This window comes from Myxocyprinus asiaticus, chromosome 21, assembly GCF_019703515.2.
Source record: "Myxocyprinus asiaticus isolate MX2 ecotype Aquarium Trade chromosome 21, UBuf_Myxa_2, whole genome shotgun sequence".
In the NCBI taxonomy this organism is placed as follows: Eukaryota; Metazoa; Chordata; class Actinopteri; order Cypriniformes; family Catostomidae; genus Myxocyprinus; species Myxocyprinus asiaticus.
The window spans coordinates 24501477-24513708 of record NC_059364.1 but is presented as its reverse complement, the minus strand read 5'-3'; the positions used below and the strand labels follow the sequence as shown (position 1 = coordinate 24513708).

At 36.4% G+C, this 12232-nt stretch overlaps 1 protein-coding gene across 1 annotated transcript; it reads left to right on the top strand.

Moving 5' to 3' along the window:
* Nucleotides 1-1385: 1385 nt before the first annotated feature.
* On the top strand, nt 1386-9989 carry agt (angiotensinogen). Its single transcript, XM_051647616.1, has 5 exons — nt 1386-1463; nt 4969-5768; nt 8141-8414; nt 8762-8912; nt 9110-9989. The coding sequence occupies exons 2-5, from the start codon at nt 4994-4996 to the stop codon at nt 9284-9286; spliced, it is 1377 nt and encodes a 458-aa protein (XP_051503576.1). The 5' UTR covers nt 1386-1463; nt 4969-4993; the 3' UTR covers nt 9287-9989.
* Nucleotides 9990-12232: the final 2243 nt, after the last annotated feature.

The following is a 12232-nucleotide window of genomic DNA, read 5'->3' as shown; positions in this document are numbered from 1 at the left end:
AGTTCTGGTCACCATTCACTTGCATTGAATGGACCTACAGAGCTGAAATATTCTTCTAAAATCTTTGTTTGCGTTCAGCAGAAGAAAGAAAGTCATTCACATCTGGGATGGCATGAGGGTGAACTATTCCTTTAAATGCATTTACATTGAAAGACGTTTTTTATGAACACAATCAAAACAATTGTCTAGAATTTATAGTTAGGCTTTTTATTGTTAAACAGATTTTAGCCTATCATCAAAATTTAAATATCCAGCTTTAAAGTTGCTGATTTTCTCCAAGATTTTAAAATATTTTAAAATGTTATTCAATCACCTAATTGTAAATAAATAATGTATGCAAAATTATTATTAAATAATTGTATGTAATTGTACGTGTTCTCAAAGCCTGCTAGAACATTCTTGTTCTGAAGTATGTTTTAATATGTTTAAATTTTGTTCTGCACACAGTAGCTAAAACATCTAACCACTGTAAAAATGCAAAGATTCTTTATGTACCATTTGGTTTTTCTCAGATAACATTCTAATGAAACCCTCTGGAGATCTTAGGCAGATGAGTGTCAAATATCCTATTTATGTACTCAAGAAACTTCTACAGTATAGACGGATATTTCAATGGAAACTTTCCCTTATGATGGGGTTTGGGCAGTGGTGGTGCAGCGGTTAAGGCTCTGGGTTACTGATCAGAAGGTCAGGGGTTCAAGCCCCAGCACTGCCAAGATGCCACTGTTGGGCCCTTGAGCAAGGCCCTTGACCCTATCTGCTCCAGGGGTGCCATATCATGGCTGATCCTGCACTCTGACGTGAAAAGAATTTTGCTGTATATGTGCAAATGTGTGATAAATAAATAAAATTAATTAGTTATTAAATTAATTATTACTGTCTTTAGTGTTCTTGCATCTAACTGAAAGGGTGCCTAAAGGTTTTTCCAGAGGGTTCTTCTAGTATGGAATCTTAGGAATTTGGGTGCCTTGAATCTTTTGCTTTTGACAGTTGTCTTTGTATAGTCAGTTTTTACAGAATAATAACTTTATGTAATATGCAAAACATAATACTAATAAACTGAATAGTGAATAGAGATGCCTTTTCTGCAGTTGTGAAATAATAGTCAGATAATTAAAAAACAAAGTTCATTATTAAGGCAATGAGTAAGGAGTTCAAAGGATATGACTCACCCAGTTTCCCAGTTTTCATCTTGTGAATGTCACCTTCATATCATGATGTTCTTTTCCAGTGACCAGTCTTACATCATGTTTTAGGTAAATAAGTTAGTGTTGCCTCCCCTGACCTATCTGTTTATCAATACGAAAGAACAGAAGCCCTTTTGGATCAGAATATTGGGGAAATGTGTGTCTCAATACTGTGTTAATGTGTAACTGAGGGGACTAGTCATCATGCCATCCATTAATAAACAGGACAGACCAATCTGCCTCAGTGCAGCTCTAGAATCAGCAAAGCATCTGAAGGTAAATAAGAGCTCTATCTCTTTATCTTCTTCACACTATTTATTTTTTAATTATTTTGTGTTATCTATGACTATGTTTGTGTTTGAGGAATTATCATAAATTATCCTGTTAAGACTTTAAGCTTATATACTTGTGGATGTTATTTAGTTGAATTATGCTTGACAGTGGGATACATACAGGGGAGACTAGTTGTCACAAGGGGAAGTTGTCAAAAGTCCAGCTGCACAAATGTGTTTTTTCTCTAGCAGTGGTTTTGTATGTTGGTTTCAAACACCTAGTTCAAAACCCTTTTAGATTAGATGAATGTTTGTGATCCTACCCTCCAAAGTAAATTGTCACTATCATCATAGTTTTATGGCTCTTTGGTAAGCATGTGAACATAATTAAACCACACTGGCACACATTCAGGGGAGGGTCAACTATATTACAAAGGTAGCTTTTTAAGAAAATGTTTAATGTGTTCTTACAACAGGACTAAATTATTTTTCAGTCAGTTTGAGTCATAGTATTGGGGCAAGTTGTATAAACATTTTTATTTACATTATTTGTTGACCACATTGGTTCAATATTTTTGAAAATTGCCTTTTCCATTCTTGTTTCATTAATTGTTTTGAGCCTCGTAGTTGTATTACACTTTACATTTAGCTGAAAATCCTAATACCCATTTAAATTATCTTGATTTATATTGATAAATTATCTAAATTATGAAGATCCATGTCAGGAGCTTCAGTTAATGTTCACATCAACCATCAGAATGGGGAAAAATGTGATCTCATTGATTTCGACCATGGTATGATTGTTGGTGCCAGATGGGCTGGTTTGAGTATTTCTGTAACTGCTGATCTCCTGGGATTTTCATGCACAAGAGTCTCTAGAGCAGGGCTACTCAACTTCAGAAAAGTCAGAGGCTGCAAAGCTGGATCCCTGTTCCCTCGAGGACCACACTCTTAATTTTGATGATTATATATAAGTTAACATGTTTATAGTAAGAATGTTGGAATGTTAGTTAAAGGGATAGTTCACCTAAAAATACATCATATTATCTCATCATTTAAAAATTATCTCATCATTTACTCACCTTCATGCTATCCCAGATGTGTCTAACTTTCTTCTGCTGAAGACAAATGATTATTTAGAAAAAATATCTCAGCTCTGTGGATGAGAGACAGATCAATATTTAAGTCCTTGGCTTTTTTACTATAAATCGCAGGAGCCACATATGACTTACAGATGTGAAAGTGAAAGTGGAGATTTATAGTAGAAATATTGCTTAAATATTGATCTGTTTCTCACCCACACCCATCATATAACCTCTGAAGACAGATTCAACCACTGGAGTCATATGGATTACTTTTATGCTGCCTTTATGTGATTTTTGGCACTTCAAAAATCTGGCCACCATTCACTTGAATGGACTTACAGAGCTGAGATATTCTTCTAAAAATATTCGTTTGTGTTCTGCAGAAGAAAATGTCCTATACTTCTGCGATGGCATGAGGGCGAGTAAATGATGAGATAATTTTCATTTTTGGGTGAACTATCCCTTTTAGTAAGTATTTTAAACATACGATTTTCTGATATAGATCAGTTCTGTTGTCACTGTGTTTATGAACTAACAAACACCATGCGTGTTCAACATCACATACACGAGAGATGTGTTCAAAAAACAAGCGCGATATCCAAAATTAGCACCAAAAGTCCTTCAGTGACAAGTCATAAAGATTCATTCACCCCCCTTAGCGTTTTGCGCCGAAGTAGATCACTAAAAAGCATTTACGTGAAGGCTTCTCAATACCGTAACTGCAGGAAAAACTGGTATTTTTTCCAGTAAATTGTCATGACCAGTACATCTGATGGGCTATTCAAGAGGCTGGATAGATTCGTGCAGTGTTGAGTAACTCTCAAGTGAGATTGCCAGCGCGACAGATCGCACGCGAGTGCATGTACTGTGTATGAACTCGCGCGCAGACTGACCGCCGCTCTTATAACATCATCAGTCATGATCAGATATTATGTGTTGTTTTTTTATTATGATTATTATTTATTTGTAACATCCTCTTGCAGTTGAATTCCCTCTTTAACGTGATTCAGCAATTTAGAGAACTAGCGTAAATCCTCATGGAAATGGACACCTCATAATTCATACCTACATATGTTATAGGCTTCTGATAAATTTATTTCAGATGATGATATAACGCGGGCCGCAAAATATCTCTCGAATGCCGCATGTTGAGTAGCGCTGCTCTAGAATTTACTCCAAATAGGTCCAAAAACAAAAAACATCCAGTGAGGGGCAGTTCTGTGGACGGAAACGGCTGTTGATGAGATAGGTCAACTGAAAATGGCCAGACTGGTTCGAGCTGACAGAAAGGCTACGGTAATTCATATAGTACTGTGCAAAAGTTTTTAGCACTTGTGAAAAATGTTGCATAGTGAGGATGTCTTCAAAAATAATGCCATAAATAATTTTCATTTATCATTTATCAGCTTTAGTGTGTCAATTGGAATATAAATTGTAGACTTCTAAACATTCCTTTTGCAAATAGAATAGAATAGAAGAACAGGGAGCCCTGCAACAGATGGTATGGCCCCCACATTGCTCCCCACTGAACATCGAGTCTGGGATTACATGAAGAGACAGAAGCAATTGAGACAGCCTAAATGGATAGAAGAACAGTGGCCAATTCTCCAAGACCTTGGAAAATCCTATCTGCCAACAACCAAGACAACCTGTGTCCAGGTGTACCTAGGAGAATTGGTGCTGTTTTGAAGGCAAAGGTGGTCACACCAAATATTAATGTAGCTTTTTTAAGCTAACTGAGCTTTGTATGACGTTAATTGATAAATGAAAATGATTTATGGCATTATTTTTGAAGACATCCTCACTATGCAACATTTTTCACAAGTGCCAAAAACTTTTACACAGTACTGTATATATATATATATATATATATATATATATATATATATATATATATATATATATACACATATATATACACACACACACACACACACACACACACACACACACACACACACACACACGCACACTGTACAAAGGGCCTTTATGAACTATTTAATATGATGTATTTTCAGTATGTTTTGACATGACGATGTACTGGAAAGTATTGTAATCATTTTACACTTTGCTCCACATGTTCTCTGCTCTCTGGTTCAGTAGGGTTATTGCCCTCATATGCAAATCAGTAGTGAAGAGGCCTCATGCAATAATTGCACAATTAATTCTGTGAAAAATTGGGTGGAAGTCCAGAGATCAGTCAGTCATAGCAGGCTGCACACTACTGGGTCTAAAATGCAAGAAGATTCTTTGTTTTACAAGATAAATAAAGTTCATGATTAAACATACTGTAACAAATAAAATCCATTATGCTTCCATGAAATGTCCAGGAGGTTTGGTTATAGTTTTCTCATGCAACAGCATTTAGACATGACATTTTTTTTTTTTTTTTTCAAATAATCAAATGTTATCAATATCTTATAGGTCCACCTTGAGATTTTCCCAATAAATGAAGATGAACGAGATGTTCCTCACTCTTTTAACGGTCTTCTGCTTTGCAATGGGAATGGCCAATCGTGTATACGTCCACCCCTTTAACCTCTTTAGTGCAGAAAACATTAGCTGTGAGGTTATCCAGAATGAGGACCACAAGCCCTTAGAAACTGTCCATCCACTGACTCCTCTTCAAGACAGCATTGAACCAGACCCACGACCCGACAGCACCATAGAGAACCTGAGAAACCTCACCCAACGGACTGCTGTATTAGCAGAACTGCAAAACTCCCTTGGAATACGCATGTACCAGGCACTAAGTCGTACAAAGAAGCATGCTAACATACTTCTATCACCGTTAAATGCCTTTGGTGCCTTGGTGACACTCTATCTGGGAGCATCCAAAAAGACTGCCATTTCCTACCAACAGCTGTTAGGACTCAGCTTGGAGTCTGAAAAGCCAGACTGTGCATACTTTATGGATGGACACACAGTGTTGCGTACACTCCAGGCCATCAGTTCACACGTAGACGAATCGCGAAATGAGTTCAGAACCCTTGTGTGGACATTCATTAACAGCGATGCTGACCTTTCCAAAGATTTTCTAAGAGGAACACAAGACTTCTCAGACGATTCTTTTGTCCGTGCGGTGGACTTCTCACAACACAAGGAAGCTGAGGTCCAGGTGAACAGCTTCATTCAGAAAACATCAGACAGCAAGGTTAAGAACCTGTTTAACGGTGTCACTTCGAAGACTAACCTGCTGTTTGGTAGTTCAGTGCATTTCAAAGGTGAGTGCTCACTATAAATTTGACGACAGTAGGTGGAAAGTTCAGATGCTGAAATCAGTCTGTGCTTACCGAAATTCGAACCACTGGCCCCCAGTGGCCGAAGCTGGAAATGTTGTTGAATATGTGCACCAAAAGCAAGCTTTATAGTAAGCTGTTAATTGTAAATGGTACAATACAGTCAATAGGAATGCATATTTTATTAACCCCAACCCCAAACCTAACTGTCACTGGAATATAAATGTAATCTTAGAGTGAAAGTGCAATCTCCGAATCGTGCTCCTGATTGTTAATGTGAATGCAATACTTTCTGGTTCTCATGGGATCAGACCCGTCTTTCAGCAGTCTTAGATTCCGGAAGTATTTTTCACATTTATTTCTTCCATAGGGATTTTATAAAATCCTTCATAAAAGTATCTGAAAATCGTACAACAAAAAGACAAAGGGCCCATTTACACCTTGCATTAAATTGTATTTTCAGTGATAGGATCATTATTGGAAAGCACTTGATCACAATAAATGACAGGTGTGACGCAAAACGCATTGTGATCAGATCGTGATCGGACCACTAAAACCACATTCAAAGAAGGTGTAAATGCAAATGCATTTTCGTTATCCGGATACAACTAAGTAATTAATTATGTGATGAGGTTACGCTATAGTAATCCATTGTTAAATATTGTTACTGTATGTTTTTATGCTTATTCTGACATTGCAGTGTGAAGCACAACAAACACTGTCGCCTTGCATTGGAATTCCATTGGAATGCACTTGGAATATCTGATCTCTTTCCTCAAATCCCCTATTGCTCTCGTCTCTCTCCTGTTTTCTAATCACTATGTGGCTCATGCAATACTCATGTGAAACACGTCTTCACTTGCACGTTTCAGATGAGAAAAATATAGCACTTACAATGTGCTAAATGCGAGATGAATATCATTAAATTTGCTTTGGTGCCCCAAATGAAGTTTTGGGAGCTGCCAAAACATTTTCAATGAAGGAAAAACCCTGACTGTTAAAGGGATGGAAAACATTTGAATTATCCATCAATGTTTTTAAAATTCACTAAAAGATGGAGAATTTTACGTTACCACACCCTCTGATGTAATATGTAAGTAGTGTTTTCGTTTTGTGCAGGTAAATTTGATTGGAAACGCATTTTGACTGCAGTCCAGCTGAAGAATATCCAGACACTTCCCAGTTATGAAACTACTGACTTAAGTTTGTTGCTTATAAGCATAGAAACAATCTATTTGAATGTTATTATACAGCAAAATATTCAGATATTTGCAAATAAACAAGTAGATTGAGAGAATAGGGGACCAACTAGATTGCGTCATTCACATTGCATCACGACTGTTTGAGATGCCAAAAGCCTCACCTTGAAAGTAGACATTTGTAGGCAGCTGCAGTCAGGGAAGGAGTGAAATAAGTGCTGTCAAGTTAGACATTTCTCACTTTTTGTAGTGGACCAACCACCTACAAGATCAAAGGCACAAATTGCATGATTTGCATTCATGTGCTTTGTTGCTGATAAAGTGGATGTATTTTAAATTCTGTTGCTTTTAAATGAAAATAAATATAATATAGTCACCCAAAGTACCTGTTAATTAATCTCCCCCTAAAAGCTGTCTTTTTCATGCATTTTTAGTTTAATAAAGACTTTAGATATTTTAGATGAGAAAAAGCAACTGTGGTGACTCTTGCTGGAGTATTTTTGACATATGTCGCCATGACATCACAGCAAATAGGACAGATTTCTAACCAGCATGCACCTGCTGGTGATCACAGGTGATCGGTTCTGTGCAAAATTTGCTAATCTCAAACAAGCCTATTGTTTGGCTTGCTTTGTTTGCTGCGATTCTCTAAACGGTGGATCTTTCCTTTCTGGGAGTAGTTTTTTAACAGGAATTCTGCTATTTATTCCACACATACTGATGGATTCAACAGAGGCATACACTGACTGAGTACTTTATTAGGAAGACCTGTACACCTACTTATTAAGGAAATTATCTAATCAGCCAATCATGTGACAGCAGTGCAATGCATAAAATCATGCAGATACAGGTCAGGAGCTTCAGTTAATGTTCACATCAACCAGCAGAATGGGGAATTTGATCTCAGTGATTTTGACTGTGGCATGATTGTTTGTGCCAGATGGGCTGGTTTGAGTATTTCTGTAAATCATTTTACACTAACCAAAATTTACATGATCTAAAAAATTCAAACTTTGCCTGCCTTATTTTATATTGTTGCATTCAGTTAAAATATATCAAGTTTAATATAAATATATAAACTTAATTAAGAATCTTGGAATTCTTCTAGTGAATTTTATTGTGGCTTATTGAATTATCTGGTTTGTAACTTTTTTTCAGGTAACTGGAAAACTGTGTTCCAGCCTGAAGCAACCACTGAGCATGAGTTCTGGATTGATGAGAAATCCAGTGTCAAAGTACCCTTTATGATGCATACTGGTGACTACATGTACTTCAATGATGCTGGCAGGAAGTGCTCCATAGTCAGACTTGGCCTTAGTAAGAGGACCTATATGCTGCTAGTGCTGCCTCATGAAGGAGCAAGCCTGCAGGACTTTGAGAAGCAACATTTAACACAAGTCATTTCAACATGGCATAAACATCTAAAAGAGAAGTAAGTAGCACATGTACATGTTTGGTCTACAGTAAGTCTCCTGATGGAAAGTGCACAAATAAAAGTGGTAAATACAATTATTTTAAAGATGAATCAAAAATGGTAGTACCTGAGAATAATAATTAGAATATATATAAGAATCCGGAAAATAAAAAAAATACATAAAGTCATGACATATTAAAGACTTGATTTCAAACAAAAATCCCTAAACAGCAGTCCAATGTTTAGTTGAACATGGACTTAGTCTTAACAGATCAGGGGGAAAAGTTCCTATATAATAATTGTGGATAGAAAATTAGAAAAAAAGGGTCTTCATAAACCCTACTATTGTGTTGATATCTTGGCAGATATCTGGAATTATCTTTGCCAAAATTTTCGCTGACTGCAGTGACAGACCTGAGATCAGTGCTATCTGAAATGGCAGTAGAGAAATACCTTATGGGCTCTGACGCCAACTTCAGGAGACTCAGCAACAAGGAGAACTTCACTGTTGATATGGTACAATTCTATTTGGAGCAGGAGTTGAAACCAGTTGAAATCAATAAAGAGAAACTGTAGAACCAGTGGGATGTAACTTTGACCAGTTTTGACCTATTTATATGTAATCAGCATGGTCAAAAAGGGGAAATTATCTTTTACTGTACAACTAATGAGCATAGTAATCTGTAACATGTATACATCTTTATATTTCACAGGTATTCAACAAGGTTGTGCTTGAGATAACAGAGGGAGGATCTGAGGTTCAGAACAGAACTCAGGATGGAAGGGTTCCTTACAAAGTCACGGTCAACCGGCCATTCTTCTTTGCAATTGTGGAAGGAAATTCCAATGCCATTCTCATGCTCGGAAAAATCATCAGTCCAGCAACCTAAAACATATTGTTGATTGTGTCTTAAAAGTATAACACAAATAATGTTTTTAATGCTTCCGTATGAGTGTTATATTTAAATTATGGATAGCATCAAGTCACCCTTAAATGCATGAGCGTTTTGCCAAACATTATTACATACCTCAGGTTTTTAGCAACCCGGCACTTATATCTATAAAAAATGGATTAACAAATTGTATTTACTTCCATGTTGGTTCTTTGTGAAATTGCAGTGTTAAATGTAAATCAAGTCAATCACTGAAACAACAGCATCACCTTGAGTAAGGAATAGGATGTATAATATGTGTGTATGTGCATATGGGATAATAAAAATTCACCACCTTTGGGCAGGAAATCGACATGATATAGTAGTAATTTGTATGAATATGGCACTCATCTGTCTTGTAATGTTTTCATTGATCATGGTATAAATAATGGAGGGATTGTATTTGCTTGTGTTGATTATTGGGAGGTTATCTCCCTCCCAGAATCTACACCCCTACATAAGAGAAAGGATGATGAATACTCAAGAAGTGGGGCATAACTCCAAAAAATGTATGAGGCAAAGGAGGTGGAATGAGGTCCCAGGTCACTAAAGACCCGAGATATGCATTTAAGGGTTAATTGCACAAGTCCTATGGTGTATTTATAATATTAATTTCATGACATATTATAATAAAACTCCATTTCTGGACTGATGACACAAATATTTGTATATTTATGAAAAGCAACAGGATGCAGTGGGGTGCCAAAATGGCTAATTTTTAACCAAAAATGTAAAATATGTTCAAAATAATTCAACAAAAATTTAATGATCTACAATTCTGTTAATAAAACAGTTGCATGAAATATGTAATGACAAATATTAAAAAACCTAAACACACTCATATTAAGTAGTGGATCACCTATGCACATAGGCCTTTAACTTTTACTTAAGGAATATTCCAGGTTCAATACACGTTAACCTCAATCGACAGTATTTGTGGCATAATGTTGAAGTGAATGGGGTCAATCCGTAATAGTTTAAATATTTACTGTTTCAGCAGTACAGCCACAAGACATAAACAATATGTGTGTTAACATGATTTTAGTGTGATAAAATCGCTTACTAACCTTTTCTGTGTAAAGTTATAGCCAATTTTACAACTTCTTTGCCATGACGACATAATGGCATAAACCTTGTAATCCTGGTAAACAAAGATTTAATCATCTTTATAACTCAAATAATACATGAGTTTTAACAGAATGAATATTAGTGCTTTGAAAAAATTATAAGCTTCACATTTCTGCCTTTAAACCCTACAAATATTGGTCACATTCACTTTGTAAGTGCCTCACTGTAACCTCGATTTTTCCTTTTTTAAATATATATATATATATATATATATATATATATATATATATATATATATATATATATACAGTTGAATTCAGAAGTTTAAATACACATTAGCCAAATACATTTAAACTCAGTTTTTAACAATTCCTGACATTGAATCATAGAAAACATTCCCTGTCTAAGGTCAGTTAGGATCACTACTTTATTTTAAGAATTTGAAATGTCAGAATAACAGTAGAGAGAATGATTTATTTCACATTCCCAGTGGGTCAGAAGTTTACATTCACTTTGTTAGTATTTGGTTGCATTGCCTTTAAATTGTTTGTACTTGGGTCAAAACATTTTAGGTAGCCTTCCACAAGCTTCTCACAATATGTTGATGGAATTTTGGCCCATTCCTCCAGACAGAATTGGTGTAACGGAGTCAGGTTTGTAGGCCTCCTTGCTCGCACACGCTTTTTCAATTCTGCCCACAAATGTTCTATCGGACTGAGGTTTGTGATGGCCACTCCAGTATCTTGACTTTGTTGTCCTTAAGCCATTTTGCCACAACTTTGGAGGTATGCTTGGGGTAAATGTCCATTTGGAAGACCCATTTGTGACCGAGCTTTAACTTCCTGGCTGATGTCTTGAGATGTTGCTTCAATATATCCACATAATTTTCCTTCCTCATAATACCATCTATTTTGTGAAGTGCACCAGTCTCTCCTGCAGCAAAGCACCCCCCACCCCAGCCTCACCCTTTTTCCTCCAAACATAACATTGGTCATTATGGCCATACAGTTCAATTTTTGTTTTATCAGACCAGAGGGAATTTCTCCAAAAAGTAAGATCTTTGTCCCCATGTGCACTTGCAAACTGTAGTCTGGCTTTTATATAGCAGTTTTGGAGCAGTGGCTTCTTCCTTGCTGAGCAGCATTTCAGGTTATGTCAATATAGGACTTGTTTTACTGTGAATATAGATACTTGTCTACCTGCTTCCTCCAGCATCTTCACAAGGTCCTATGCTATTCTGGGAATGATTTGCACTTTTCAAACCAAAACACGTTCATCTCTAGGAGACGGAATGCATCTCCTTCCTGAGTGGTATGTTGGCTGCGTGGTCCCATGGTGTTTATACTTGCATACTATTGTTTGTACAGATGAACGTGGTACCTTCAGGCATTTGGAAATTGCTCCCAAGGATGAACCAGACTTGTGGAGGTCCAGTTTTTTTTTTTTTCTGAGGTCTTGGCTGATTTCTTTTGATTTTCCCATGATATCAAGCAAAGAGGCATTGAGTTTTAAGGTAGGCCTTAAAATACATCCACAGGTACACCTCCAATTCAGTACACCTCCTATCAGAAGCTGATTGGCTAACTGTATAAAGGCTTGACATCATTTTCTGGAATTTTTCAAGCTGCTTAAAAGCACAATTAACTTAGTGCATGTAAACTTCGGACCCACTGGAATTGTGATATAAAATTGAAACAATCTGTCTGTAAACAGTTGTTGGAAAAATTACTTGTGTCATGCACATAGTAGATGTCCTAAATGACTTGCAAAACATTATTTTGCAAATATTAAATCTGTGCATTGGTTAAAAAATTAGTTTTAATGACTTCAACTTAA